General features: G+C 41.5%; 2 protein-coding genes across 2 annotated transcripts in view; both read left to right on the plus strand.

Moving 5' to 3' along the window:
• Positions 1 to 81: 81 nt before the first annotated feature.
• Positions 82 to 3,931, plus strand: rmi1 (RMI1, RecQ mediated genome instability 1, homolog (S. cerevisiae)). Its single transcript, XM_036578010.1, has 2 exons — positions 82 to 315; positions 1,480 to 3,931. Exon 2 carries the CDS (start codon positions 1,509 to 1,511, stop codon positions 3,297 to 3,299), a length of 1,791 nt encoding a protein of 596 aa, XP_036433903.1. The 5' UTR covers positions 82 to 315; positions 1,480 to 1,508; the 3' UTR covers positions 3,300 to 3,931.
• Positions 3,932 to 6,546: 2,615 nt separating this feature from the next.
• ntrk2a (neurotrophic tyrosine kinase, receptor, type 2a) overlaps positions 6,547 to 13,979 on the plus strand; it is a 77,548-nt gene continuing 70,115 nt past the window's right edge. The window contains exons 1-3 of the mRNA XM_036578580.1: positions 6,547 to 7,156; positions 12,534 to 12,608; positions 12,701 to 12,772. Of these exons, the coding sequence (XP_036434473.1) occupies positions 6,945 to 7,156; positions 12,534 to 12,608; positions 12,701 to 12,772 (359 nt within the window). The 5' untranslated portion in view covers positions 6,547 to 6,944. The remainder of the gene's footprint in view (positions 7,157 to 12,533; positions 12,609 to 12,700; positions 12,773 to 13,979) is intronic.

Genomic DNA, 13,979 nt, shown 5'->3' on the forward strand with positions numbered 1-13,979 from the left:
TCCGTATTGATCCAAGGGCGGGAAACGAAGCAATGATTGGACAAATGAGCTGTCAATCTTAAGTTCCCCACCCGCCGCGTCCTTAGCAGGGTTGTTCGGCTGTACTGATGCTGTTTGGTAACTGACTAGCTGTGAAGGCACGTTTGTGCTGTTTCACTACTTTCACCTAAAAGTTTATTTCAGAGACTATTAGAGGAATGATAGAGGAGATAAACAGTGGCGCTAAACTCAGCTTAAGTATTATAGCTGCTTGTGAGTCGTTGCGAACCTTAAACCGACCTGCAGCATCTTTGCTAAAATCTCGCTAGCTGCCTGGTGAGTATGTTTGCTGTTGTAAGTGAAGTCTGTCCACTTCTGTTTGTGTCGCGGTAACGTTGAAGATAAAGATCCAGCTCAAACAGATGTTGTACCGGGGTGTTACAGCAGCAAAGATCAAGTACATTTTCGGAAAGATTAATCACGCTTTCGGTAAAAAAAAAAAAAAAGATGGAAAAACATATTTCAAGACTTATTTTAGGGTGGGATCTGTCCATTGGATGTAACGCATAGAAGCAGTTAATCTGAGAGCGTCCCACACATTTTAAAGGGGAATTCTACCGATATTTCTACATTTCTGCATAATTAAACGGTTAAGGCATAAAGAAATTCATCCAGAGTGATTTGATGTGAAATGCTCAGTTCCAGAGAAACTAACACAGTCAAATTTGTTCACACTGGTGGTGAAATGAACCAGGGGTCATGATGTCTACAACTTTTCTGGTTTCTGTGAAATGTTGTTAAAGGTGCAATAGTAGAAGATCTGAAAAAGATATATTTTTGAGCACTATTTTTCCTTAGAATGGCCTGAATGTACCCCTCCACAACTTTTTTGTCTTTCATTTTAAAATACGCTTTAAACTTTATTACAAAACTATTCTTAAACAATATCTACGTTGTCAGGCAGTATATTCACAACTGTTTTGTGTACTAACTTGCTTTGGGGAAGCTTTTAGAGGCATTCAACTCTTTGGACGTCTGGTTCCTATCACCACCACTGTGAACAATTTTGACTATGTTAGTCAGTAGTATATTGCTTAAGAATAATTTTGTAATGAAGTTTAAAGTGTATTTTAAAATGAAAACAAAAAAGTTGTGGAGGGGTACATTCAGGCCATTCTAAGGAAAAATAGTGCTCAAAAACATGTATTTTTATCAGATCTACTACTATTTTACCATTACCAACATTTCATAGAAATCATAAAAATGGTTATGTCTACCTTGTAGACATCATGACCCCTGGTTCCTATCACAATTTGCTACCTTGTACTTCCAAGCACTGGACATTTTAGATGTCCAGTAAGCAGGTGGACTGTGTCTATATGTGCCTGTCATATATAATCTATCAATGGTCTGCCAGACAAGTTTTTAAGTACAGTATAAATTATGATTTTTATGACTGGACTATGAGATTTTTCACTTGTTTATTCACTATTTGTGTAGAGAAATCTGGTCCTGTGGGGAGCAAGAGGATGCCAACAGCAGGTGATGCCCAGGTTACCCAGGCATGGCTGCGCTCCACATGGCAGGTCCAGGTACCTCAAACTTGGCTGGATGCTTGTGTGGAATGGGTCCTGGAGGAGGCGGCAGGTGCAGCCGTGCCTCAAGCCAGACTCAACCAGCAAGTTCTGGAACAGTGGCTACTCACTGACCTCCGTGACCTCGCCCATCCCATCCTGCCTGTTGGTGTTTCCGAAGCCGAGAAGATGGAGCTGAATGGCTGCTACTGCCTACAAGTGGACTCCCTGCTGGACGTCAGTCAGCCGGCCTACTCTCAGCTGCAGCGTGTTCGTGGTGCCGACTGTACCAACGAACAGGTCACTGCCGTGACACAGGCCACCCAGAAGCCGTGGGAGGCTAAGCCCACGCGCATGCTGATACTACAACTCACTGATGGGGTGCAGAGCCTGGAGGGAATGGAGTACCAGCCCATCCCAGCCCTTAACTCCAGTCTGCCTCCGGGCACCAAGCTCCAGGTGGTGGGAAAGGTGGTGGTGCGTCTGGGGGTGCTGCTGCTGAAATCAGAGAATGTGAGGGTTCTCGGTGGGGAAGTGGAGCAGTTGGTGGAGAGACATTCTCAGGCCAGAGTGCTCTGTAGGACTCTAGGGTTGCCTGAGGAAAACCAGATGCAAGGAGCAGAACCAAATGATCAGGAGCTCCTTGCTAGTGTGGAGGCTGTGGGGGAGCGTCAGATAGGAGGGGCATCTGTCGACAGTGGTTATGACAGCAATGGCGGCAGCCTAATCTTAAGAGCTTCTGTGGGACCTCAGCAGTCTTACAGCCATCAGGTAGAGCCTTCCCTTCAGGTGACAACTCCTTTTAACAGCCACAATTTGGATGATTCTCAAGATGATGACATTCCGGATAACTTTGACTATGTACCTGAGGACTTTGATGACATTCCAGAGAACTTTGATGATATTCCAGAAAACTTTGGCAATGCCCCAGAGGACTTTGATGACATTCCGATGGAAGAACTGGACAGCATGATGACACCTACAGAGACAGAGGTCTTTCCCAGGAATGGAGCAATGGAATTTGGTGGGATGGAACAACCGACCATTCCAAGCTCAGACTCAGGAAGGCTAGCCAGCCACGTCAACCAGCCCACAGCTGGAGGACGAAGCCACCTTAGTTTTGCCTCTGGAACTCCTGTCAATGAGCACAACAGTTACCGTAGAGGATCCACAGATCAGATGGCTGTAATTGGTGATTTAGATGGCTCCTTCTCCTCCCCAGAACCAAAGATGGCCAGATATGATCCTCTTTACAGTAGCACTCAAATGGAAGCACAGGTTTCTGCACATAAACATAGTAATAAAGTGAGTGCTGACATGTCTGTCCTCAACTACCTGTGCATTTTGCAGGCTGGTGTTTGGCTGCCCTCTACTGTTCAAGTTGTGCGACTGCAGGCCTTTATTGTCACCCTGCTTGGAAACCTGCGCAACAGTGGCGGGGAATGGAAACTTGGAGCCACCATATCGGACGGCACTGCATACCTAGATGTGGATCTGTGTGACACTTTGCTAACTAATCTGATTGGCTTCTCGGCGACAGAATCCAGGACACTAAGGAAGGACCCAGCAATGCGCGGAGTGGTGGACGCTGGAATACAGAACTGTCAGAGGGAGCTGGTGGATATGTGCTGTGTGATGAATGTACGGTTGGAGCCATCGGGGAAAAGCGTGCTACTGAGAACTGATCCTTTAACAGACAGAGAGTGCTGTGAACTGCAGAGGAGGGTAACGGAGAGGAGGAGTTAATACAGAAAAGCTGCTACCTTAATGGAATTCTGTGCCTAAAGATGCTGTCTTGGTTCTTGATGAATGGACGCTAGTAGGGGACAGTAACCATTATATAAGCTAAAGAGGAGTTCCCCATTTCTGTATAATTAATTTGTTGACTTGTAAACAGTCATTAAGAGGTGATGATAGGAATCAGACATCTGAAGCTCCTTCACAAAAAGTTATTACATTACAAGACATTGTTTAACGAAAGCTTTCATATAAGGTTTTGGTCAAAAATGTTTTTTTTTTTTTTCAGTCCATTCATAATGGAGAGGTACATGCGTGGCATTATGAGGCAAAATAATCCCCCAAAGAAAGCTTATGTGTTCAGATTTACTGCTACTTCGACATTTTCAACATTGCTTATAAAAACTCAGACACATGTAGGTTCACTGGTGGTTTTGGGTAGTTAAATGGCTATATCTGTTCCATAGCTATCACAGCAGCTCCTTCCCATCACCACTTCTGTAAAGAAATTAGTCAGTAAATTACTCTATAATGTGCCGTTTCACAGCAAAACTCTCTGAATGTCTTTGTTTAGATCTCAATTCCCCTTTGAATTATGCTAACGGCTTCCCAACCAGCTTAAACTTGGAGCCATGTTAGAATGTAGCAATTTACTTATATATATATATATATACTGTTTCTATACACATATACACACACACACACATATATATATATATATATACTGTTTCTATACACATACACATATATACATATATATATATATATATAATATGTGTGTGTGTGTGTGTATATCTGTTTATATGTGTATAGAAACAGTGCAGTCTTAAGGAACATGATTTGTCAGGGTGTATGAACAGCTGTGATTTGTCATATCTTAAATGCTCCACATGGGACAGTAAAACCAAAAGTACATGAGTGTAACACAGCAAGCAGACAACTAAATTGAGTCCAGCTGTAATTACAGATTGCAAAAAGTTTGGTTAAATGTGAAACCGTTGTGAATGCTGTCAGATTCTTATTTTTACATTTTAGTTAATTACATTATTAAAATTAGTTTGAAATGGTTACCCGCGTCTCTACAATCAGTCTGAAATGATTATCTATGTCGCCAAAATTGGTTTCAAATGGTTACCCCATCTCCCAACCTGCACCTCTGAACTAGGCCACATCTACACATAATTAGTAAAATGATCCAAATGTGCTTAACTATATTAATAATAGTGATGTAAGCGTTCTGACCAGGCAGTAGAGAATGAATAAGGTTCAGCCTCACTGTCATATCACCACACGTACGGCACTGTGCAAAAGGCAAAGACCACCGTTCTTTTTATTTACAAGTTATTCATTTTCGGCATCTGAAAACACTTCACTGAAAATTATGCAGATGCCTAACTAAATATATCAATTTTCAGTATTTAGTGCCTCACTTTGCCTTTATTTCACCTTTCATTCTTTTTAAGAGACTTGCTTTCATTTTCTTAAAGAAATCTGCAGGGATGGTTTTCCACACCTCCAATGTTCAGTCTTAGAAGTTGGTTGCATTTTATGCTCCTCATGAGCCAAGTAATAACACATTCAGTGGTGTTGAGGTATGAACTCTGGGGTGGTCGGTCCATTGTTTTGAGAACACCAGCAGCTTCTTTGTTAGATTTGCAATTTTTCCCTTTTTTTTGTCTATTTCCTCTTCTAAGGGCTTCTCGACAGCTACACATCCTTTCACACTCTTGAATTGTCTTCTCACAGTGAAAAGATGGACAGAAACAGCTGTGGATGTTTTCAGATTTGAAGCAGGAGTGGAGCTGTGACGTCGATTATTTTACGTGTTACCGTTCACTGATTGGAATGATACTTGAATAAAGTGATAAAGCTGATTTAGAAGGAGCAAGTGTCCATTTTTGCCTGTGTGTTTCATTTGTCACCAGTAGGCGGCAGCAGCGGCTCGTGGCTCCCTCTGCCGCTCGTTAATGGCTTTTCCACTGGACTCGGAGCACGTCTGAACTGCTCAGTGAAACGGCCAATTCCCAGCCAATGCACTCAGTCCCCTCAGTCTGGTGTCAGTTTCTTTATAGTTTACACAGCCTAATAGCCCAATGCCTCCGGGCTTTATCATTAGATTATGTCCATATAGACTTGAAGCGGTTGTAAGAATGCTCATAAACGGGAGGACTGTGTATGTTTACCACCCATTACAAAACACCTGCTTTCGTAATAGGCACCCCCCTACCCCTCCGCCCCCCGCATACCCTATATTGCTACTCTCGCTTCGTGCGTCAAACCCCACGTCACGCTGGGAATGGAGGTTGCGGTGGCGGACCGGTGCGTCTGCGCGCTCGTGCTCGCGCGTTCGGTAACGGCGCTCCTTACCGGCGGCGCGCTCTTCACCGCATGTCTCATAAGCGTCCATGTAAACATGCGCGTGCCTCATATGAGCGCGGACACGCCTCATAATGTCTCTATAAACCTTATCAGCAGTAAGTTTAAGTCAGCTTATTTTCCAGCTTCTTGCTCAATTTTTCCGTTCCACCTTAAATGGCGCAGCAAATACATTATGGCGCCTAAGGCCAAAGTAACTGCTGCACCATTTAAGGTGGAACGCAGAATAAGAAGCCTGAGGGGCCACAATGTAACAGCTACAACATTTAAGGTGGAACGGGAAAAAGAAGCCTGAGGTGCCAGAATGTAACTGCTGCACCATTTAAGGTGGAACGGGTGAAATAGGTCTGAGGGGCCAGAATGCAACTGCTGCACCATTTAAGGTGGGACGGGGAAAACGAATCTGAGGGGCCAGAATGTAACTGCTGCACCATTTAAGGTGGAACGGGTGAAATGGGTCTGAGGCGCCAGAATGTAACTGCTGCACCATTTAAGGTGGAACGGGTAAAATGAGTCTGAGGGGCCAGAATTTAACTGCTGCACCATTTAAGGTGGAACGGGAATAAGAAGTGTGAGGCACTAGAATTTAACTGCTGCACCATTTAAGGTGGAACGGAAATAAGAAGCCTGAGGCGCCAGAATGTAACTGCTGCACCATTTAAGGTGGAACGGGAATAAGAAGTGTGAGGCACCAGAATTTAACTGCTGCACCATTTAAGGTGGAACGGAAATAAGAAGCCTGAGGCGCCAGAATTTAACTGCTGCACCATTTAAGGTGGAACGGAAAGGAGCTGGTGAATAAGAAGCTGACTTCAGCCTCGTAATATCAGCTCCAATCCTCGAGCGCGCGGCCGGTGCTCGTTTAATTGCTCTTGTCTGGTTGATCACTCTCGCGCTCGCGGTTTCAACGCCTTCAGCTGGAGCGCTGCAGCGTGTGGCGTCACGCGCGCGCCGTCCACGATCGATAACGCGCGCACTCCTCCCCTCCACTGCGCTCGCGCTCCTTTCCAAACACACGCTCGCTCACTCGTCGCTCTCTGTCACTCACTCACACACACGCACGGTTGTCTCTCCTCGCGCGGACTAAGCCAGCCGTTTTTCTAGCTTCTCTTAAAGAAGGCCGCGAGCTTTAAAAACAAGAACAGTGGAAAAGAGGGAGGAAGAGCAAAAGAGCGAGACGGGATCTATTTTTGTTTTGACTCCGTTTTTTTTCCCCGCGCGAAAGGACAGCTGCGACCGACCGTTTGCCTTATTTACCCCGGAGGCGCGCGCGCGGACATGCAGCACGCGACACGGCGGCGGAGCCCGCGCTGGGCGGCCCGCGGGCTCTGCTGCGTGCTCGCCGCGCTCGCCGCGCTTTGGAGGCCGGGTGCAGCGTGCCCGGCGGCGTGCACGTGCGCGGGCTTCAGGCTATCGTGCGCCGACCCGGAGCGCAGCCTCGTTGCGTTCCCCGCGCTCACCGAGCCCGAGATGGAGAACATCACAGACATGTAAGTGCGCGCGGGCTGTCTCTCTCTCTCTCTCTCAGTATATATATATATAGATGGTTAATGGTAGGTGGGTGCAGCGTCAGAAGTGTTCCACGGTAACTCTTATTGATGAACACGCACCAACGGCGTTTCTGCCTGAACAAAGAATTGATCCTTAAATCTTCCACGTGCAGGGCCACAGTACCGGCAATTAAAATCCGTTTTCTCCAGTTATTAGAAACACGACAACATATCTTTCTCCTTTGTTTGTGGCAGCAGCATGTCAGCATTTTTACTAATGTCAAAAGTTTGACTTTTTATTTAAAAACTATGATTTTTGGTTTATTACGTGGAAATGATAGCTTAGTGGATTGATTGACTTATCTCAAAATAATTGGTTCTTAAATTTTGGAGAACGTAAGTAATTATTTTGGAATATTATATCTAGAAAAAAAGACTTTGAGGTAATAAGTAAAGATTTTAAGAAAACGTGTCAAGATTTTGGTAAATAAGTAATTATTTTTTGACATACTACATCAAGGTTTTGGTAAATAAGTCATTTTTTTGACATACTAAGTCAGGATTTTGGTAAATAAGAAATTATTTTTGACATACTAAGTCAAGAATTTGGTAAATAAGTAAATAATTCAAGTAAGTCAAGATTTTGGTGAATAATTATTTTTGACATTCTAAGTCAAAATTTTGAGAACATAAATGATTATTTTCCACATACTGAGTCAAGATATTGCTAAATAAGTAATTATTTTCTAACATACTAAGTCAGGATTTTGGTAAATAAGTAGTTATTTTTGATATACTAAGTCAAGATTCTGAGAAAATAAGTCATTATTTTGAAATAAAAAAGTGAAACATTCTTCAGACAAAGTCAAAATTAGGGGATACTGCTTCCAGAAACAAAAAAGACTTTCTTCTCTTGTACGTTGCAGAAATGAACTTTCACAATGAGCCCCTTTCCTATCAAACTGCTTTAAAACACACTCAGATTGTCCCCACTACAGGCTGGCTTGTGCAGCAGATATGCACATATGTACACACCTTTACACTGATGTCTGTGTAATTGCCCAGATGAAAAATGTCTTGCATGTATGTTTGCACTTTTTCCTCATGCTGCAAATGTAGAACGGCCATAGTTTTGATAATAATATGGCTTGGTTTAGTCTCTGAGATGGAGGTGCTGGTGCAGATACTGAAGGTGATGTGCGTGGAAGCCCTTTAGGAGACACTGTTTAGGATGTTGTGCGCGGAGCGCACGTGTAAACACCACCGAGATTGTGCACATGCTGCCCGAGGCCTGTACACCTGGTCACTGTGACTTCACTACCGTTAACTGCATGCATTTGCTATATGAGCTGCGTTTAATTCAGTTAGGGTATCTGCTGACTGAATCACTGCTGGAATTCGAAAGAAGAAAGCTTTCACATGAACTGTTGTACTGTCACTTGTAGAGAACTTGGAGTGGAAGCAAAGTTGCCCCTAGGCCAGCAAATACTGAGGAGAAATACAGTTATACTAGTTAGCTTTTTTAAAAAAATATTTTAAATAATTTTGGCACACTCTATGAGGCAAAACACCCCCCAAAACAAATCAGTTTTCTACTAAAAACAGTTTCTTAGAGACCAGCGCATTATGAGGGGAAACTGTACCTGTTTTTGGTCATTCTGTTATTTCACATAAGTATATATTTAAAGGAAGGGGGTCCCCTCAGTGCCCCCCAAGGAAATGGTCATATAACCCCAGCACAGTAATTTTAGCTTTTTACAATGACCAGTAAAGCTATTTTAGTCTGTCTTGTTGAGTATAATCAAGCTTTATTACAGCACATTCATCACAGTGACCCTACATTTGAATGTTCACCTCTTTAGCTGAACATCATTTGTTATTTTACCCTTATTAATCATGTAAGTTGCAAAGAAAGTAAATGGCCCACTCGTAATACTGCTGAGGCTTGCTGCAGAGGCTTGAGGCCTCCAGTGTAACTACCTAGCTCACAATTAAAGGTGCAGTGTGTAAGATTTAGGGAGGTCTATTAGCAGAAATGGAATGTAGTATACAAAGCCACGTTTTCACTACTGTATAATCACCGGTAACTATGAATCATTGTGTTTTTGTTAGCTTAGAATGAGCCCTTGATATCTACATATGGAGCAGGTCCTCTTCCGACAGAAGCCACCATGTTGCGCCACCATGTTTTTACAGTAGACAAGAATGAACAGACCAAACAGTGGCTCTAGAGAGTGCTTGTCGCGTTTTTATGGTTAAGTGCCAGTTTAAATTTGGCGGCGCTATAGCACCAGTTGGAAGACAGAATCAGTGGTTGCTGCCGATGCTGGCTAACCATTTTGTGTTGTGAAAAGTTTGAGAACCCAAATTTTGATGAATGATGGATCATACTTATTATTTAGCACAAGAAAAAGCAAGACAGGGTGAATCCCGGTTGTCAAAGATGCAAAAATCGGGTCAGACAGTGGCAGAAAACATGACAGCCACTGTAGGTTCTACTACATGCTTGGAACGGGAAGGGTGAGGGAGGGGTAATCTGCAGCTTAACTGCTAGTTGCCACTAAATCTTACACACTGCACCTTTAAATAGGCTTGTAAAATTGTTCTTTGTACCTTTGTAACAATTCCTAATATTCATAAATCATTAGAATTTTTTTAATCTCACATATATTTCATAATACAGTGCTTTACACCTTTTAGCTACTGTGGGTTAAATCAGTAGATAAGCTAGTGCTAGAGCTAACAGTGTGATGTTAGGTGAGGGATCGTCATTGTGTTCTACAAGAGGTAAATTAGCTTCTGCTCAATGAATGGTGTGGAAGCATGTTGGCTAGTTGAGCTAACATTTGAAATATATTTCTAAGTTCAGCTGTCCTGGTTAGCCTGGCCACAATACTTCTCAGGCACGTCTGTGGAATGTTAATGTAGCAACATTAGAACCAAATAATATTCAAGAATAAGACATGGAATAAGACACTACACCAGCGCTGAGCTGCTTATTACGGACACTTACCTTGAACCTAAACGCATTGGCCATTTTATGATATACTTGCTAATCTAATATATCAAGTAGGTTTCTAGGCTAAACACAGAGACGTAACTATAGCAATGTGCACCACACTTTCGTGTCATGATTTGTATTTTTTTAGCCACAACTTTTAACATTTACAGTCCTACATGTAAGTAGTTGAACATTTGCGCCGTCAACTGTTTTCGTTACACTGGAAATCCGAAAGAGCCGTTACTTAGCATGATGCTAGCCGATGCAGGCATCTGTTAGCTAACAGAATTAACAGTTAGCTCAGTTAGCTGTTCTTCTCCAAATGTGTTGATTGATTGATTCTTTTATTACCACACAACAAGCGGGTGGTAATTGTATCTGGTGCATTAAGATGAATTCAACTCTGTTAGCATGATACTAACCAGTGCGAGCATCTGTTAGCTGAAGTAACAGTATTTGCCGTTAGCATTGTTCTCCAAATATGTTGATTGATTGATTGATTGATTGATTTTTTTATTGCCACACACCAAGCTGGTGGTAATTGTATCTGGTGCATCAAGATGTAATTCAACCCTGTTAGCATGATGCTAGCCAGTGTGTGTGTCTGTTAACTAAAGTAACAGAATTAGCAGTTAGCATTCTCCTTCCACTGTGTTGATTGATCGATCGATTGATTGATTGATTCTTTTATTGCCACACAACAAACTGGTGGTAACTGTATCTGGTGCATCAAGATGAATTCAACTCTGTTAGCATGATGCTAGCAAGTGTGGGCATCTTTTAGCTGAAGTAACGGAATTAGCAGTTAGCATTCTTCTCCAAATGTGTTGATTGATTGATTGATTGATTGATTCTTTTATTGCTGCATGATACGTCAGTAGTAATTGTATCCAGTGAATCAAGATGTAATTCAACTCAGCACAATACACATAAACACACGATATAATATATACACAGTTATCAATATACAGGACAATATGCAACATTTGGAATAGGAGAATCGTGGAAAATGACACAGTAGTTTCATCTGTGCGTTCTTACAAAGGCTGGGCAGACTATAATGATACACCCTGCTTACAAGAGTTTAGTAACCTTATCACGATAGGAAAACGCTTTTTTTTAAGCAAGTTTAGTTTTTAGAGATCTATAGCATCTCCCAGAAGGAGGTGGTTGTACAAGATTATACGCTGAGTTAGAGGAATCTGTAATGTTTATTTTTTGCTTGTTTAAGGTTGCGTTGAGGATAAATAGAGCCAAATCAAGGAAGCAATATTCCAGTAATCTTTGAAGCTTTACTGACAATAGCTTGCAATTTATTTTGAGTTTGCATATCTACATTTCTGTACCAAACTGTAATAGATGATGTAAGAACACTCTCGATAATGAACAAATAAAACTTAACCAATAAAGTCTTCTTCTCGTATTTTGTTGAGATTTATTGATGATATGATCAGAATTAATGCTCCACTTTAAAGAATCTCTAATGTGAGTTCCCCCAAATTGGAAAGATTTTACAACAGATATTGACTGTCCCAATGGCATTGCATTAGCAATAGCATTATGTAATAGATGGCGATCTAGCTAGTAGGTATAATTGGTCTTGACGGGGGAGGGGGTCTTTTGGCGGCTTATTTGTACCTGCCAGGGCATTTCTAATGAGTTTCACTAATAAGCTTCTTTCATAATGTTAAAAATTAAGATTGATTGGCTTCAGAATTGTTCTTAAGGAATTTAATGACCTCAGATATGTCAGCAAATATTTTTGGCCATCTAAAGTTGCACTGAAAGAGTGCTAAGCTTTGGTGCAGTCTGGTTCAGTGAATAAATAAGCATCGGGTGTGTTTATCCTGCTTTATGAATGTTTACGAAGGTCTGGTTCACCTCACTCGTAAAAACAGCACAAAGAGAAAAGGAGTGAGGTTTTACGAAGGCAAGGGAAGTTGTGATTAAAGTGAACATCAAGGGCCTCTCTGGAATTTCAGCTTAGTTCATAGATCCATCATAGAGGCTCTTCTTTTTTTGTTAGGAATGTTGTGAAAATCTTGCTCCTTTGTGGAACATCTAGTTTCTGCCATAAATTACAGCTGTAATAACATATTCTCATTAAATGTACAGTTTGCTCAAAGATTGTATGTAGTTGTATGCAAAAGTTTGAGCACCCCTTGTAATTTTGTTTTGTTGATTCTCTAAGTAAAAATAAGTTTGCACATTCTTGATCTGCGTATTTCAGTGCTTCTTTACTGTTTATTTGCAGAATTTAATATATAAAATGTGGCCTGTGCAAAGGGAATGGCACATAGAAAATCATAGCAAAGGAATGTTGGCTTTTGTTTTTCCAGAGATAAAAAAAAACTTTTTTTATCTTCTTGTTGACAGATATATTGCTAATCAGAGCACTTTCTCATCTATCAACGAAAAAGACCTGACCTTCTACCGCAACCTCAGAAATCTGTGAGTGCTTCCAAACAGACCTACAGTTGTAACTCTACGTCTATTTACAAAATGAGATGGGAGTTGATGTCTGTATTCTTTTCCTCCAACAGGACAGTGACCAACACAAGGCTTACGTATGTGTCGCGACAGGCCTTTCAAAACAATCTCAAGTTGCAGTATCTGTGAGTGCTTCGTTATGACTTTGTCAATATTTTAGTCTTCTACTTTTCATTGTTATGGTATGTAAACTATTCATCAGGCACTGTGACCAATGCGATTACTGCACAACAACATGTACTTGAACAATTGGATCATTCAAAGGAATAGTTTGGTGAAAAAATTACATTTACATAATTTTCCGTTTACCGGAATTGCACTTGATCAGCCAAGACAAGGTTGTGTCCAAGTTTAGCTTTTTTGCTTTAAACTGCCCAAAACATCTCTCAACCTGCTAAAACCACATCCAGGTCTTAGTTCAGTTCACACAGAAAAGTCAATGTGGTTTAGAACACATTATGAGTCAATGCAAACTAAAAAAATGGAAAAAAGCTTCAACCATATTTGTTTTTGATCCTGAATATATACATGAAAAAATGCATCAGTTGCATGCTGGATGCTCCAGTGACTCCCCAGATCCTGTGAGTCCTAATATGACAAGACCTTGTTGCAGGTGCCAGGTGATGCAGACCGATTCTGATTCTTATTTTTGTAGGTTTGTCGTTAATTAATATGCAGCGTCTATTTCTCTTACAGTAAGCAACCTTAGGTCTTGCTGTGCTAGCACTATGTAGCCGCTCAGAGTATGAAGGTGGAATAGTAACGGAAAACAGGAGGTTATGCAGTTGATTGTGTAGTTCCAGTTTTAGCTTAAATGTGTATATATGTTCTATACATGCCATACGTAGCTTATCGACATAATTTGAAGCACGTATTGAAAATTATGGTATGTATTTGTAAAAACAGTTAGGGTGACAATTGACTTCCAGTGTTTGTTAGTACAGTTAGCCAGCAGCTTTAGATCTAAACTTAAGAAGCAAAACTTGGAAAACAAACATGTCTCGGTTGTTTGACTGGATATGGGGTAAACGGAAAGGCATGTCATTTTTTTGCCATGTTGTAGTCTTAAAACAGTCTCTTAGGCTGTGTTCACGTTACAAGCTTCATTGCTTAAATCCAATTTTTTGCTTAGATCTGATCTCTCTAACATGATGGTTCACACTCATTTAGGTAAGTGACTCAAATCTGTTATTAATGTGAACGCACCAGCGTCCTGAAATGACCCACGTGCGCACATTCATGTGTGTCATGAACAGCAAACAAACTAACGAGCAGAACGAGCTCTCGGCTGTTCATTATTAGAGCGAGATGAAGGTGGAAAAGGTGAGATGG

This window comes from Colossoma macropomum, unplaced genomic scaffold (genome assembly GCF_904425465.1).
Source record: "Colossoma macropomum unplaced genomic scaffold, Colossoma_macropomum, whole genome shotgun sequence".
In the NCBI taxonomy this organism is placed as follows: Eukaryota; Metazoa; Chordata; class Actinopteri; order Characiformes; family Serrasalmidae; genus Colossoma; species Colossoma macropomum.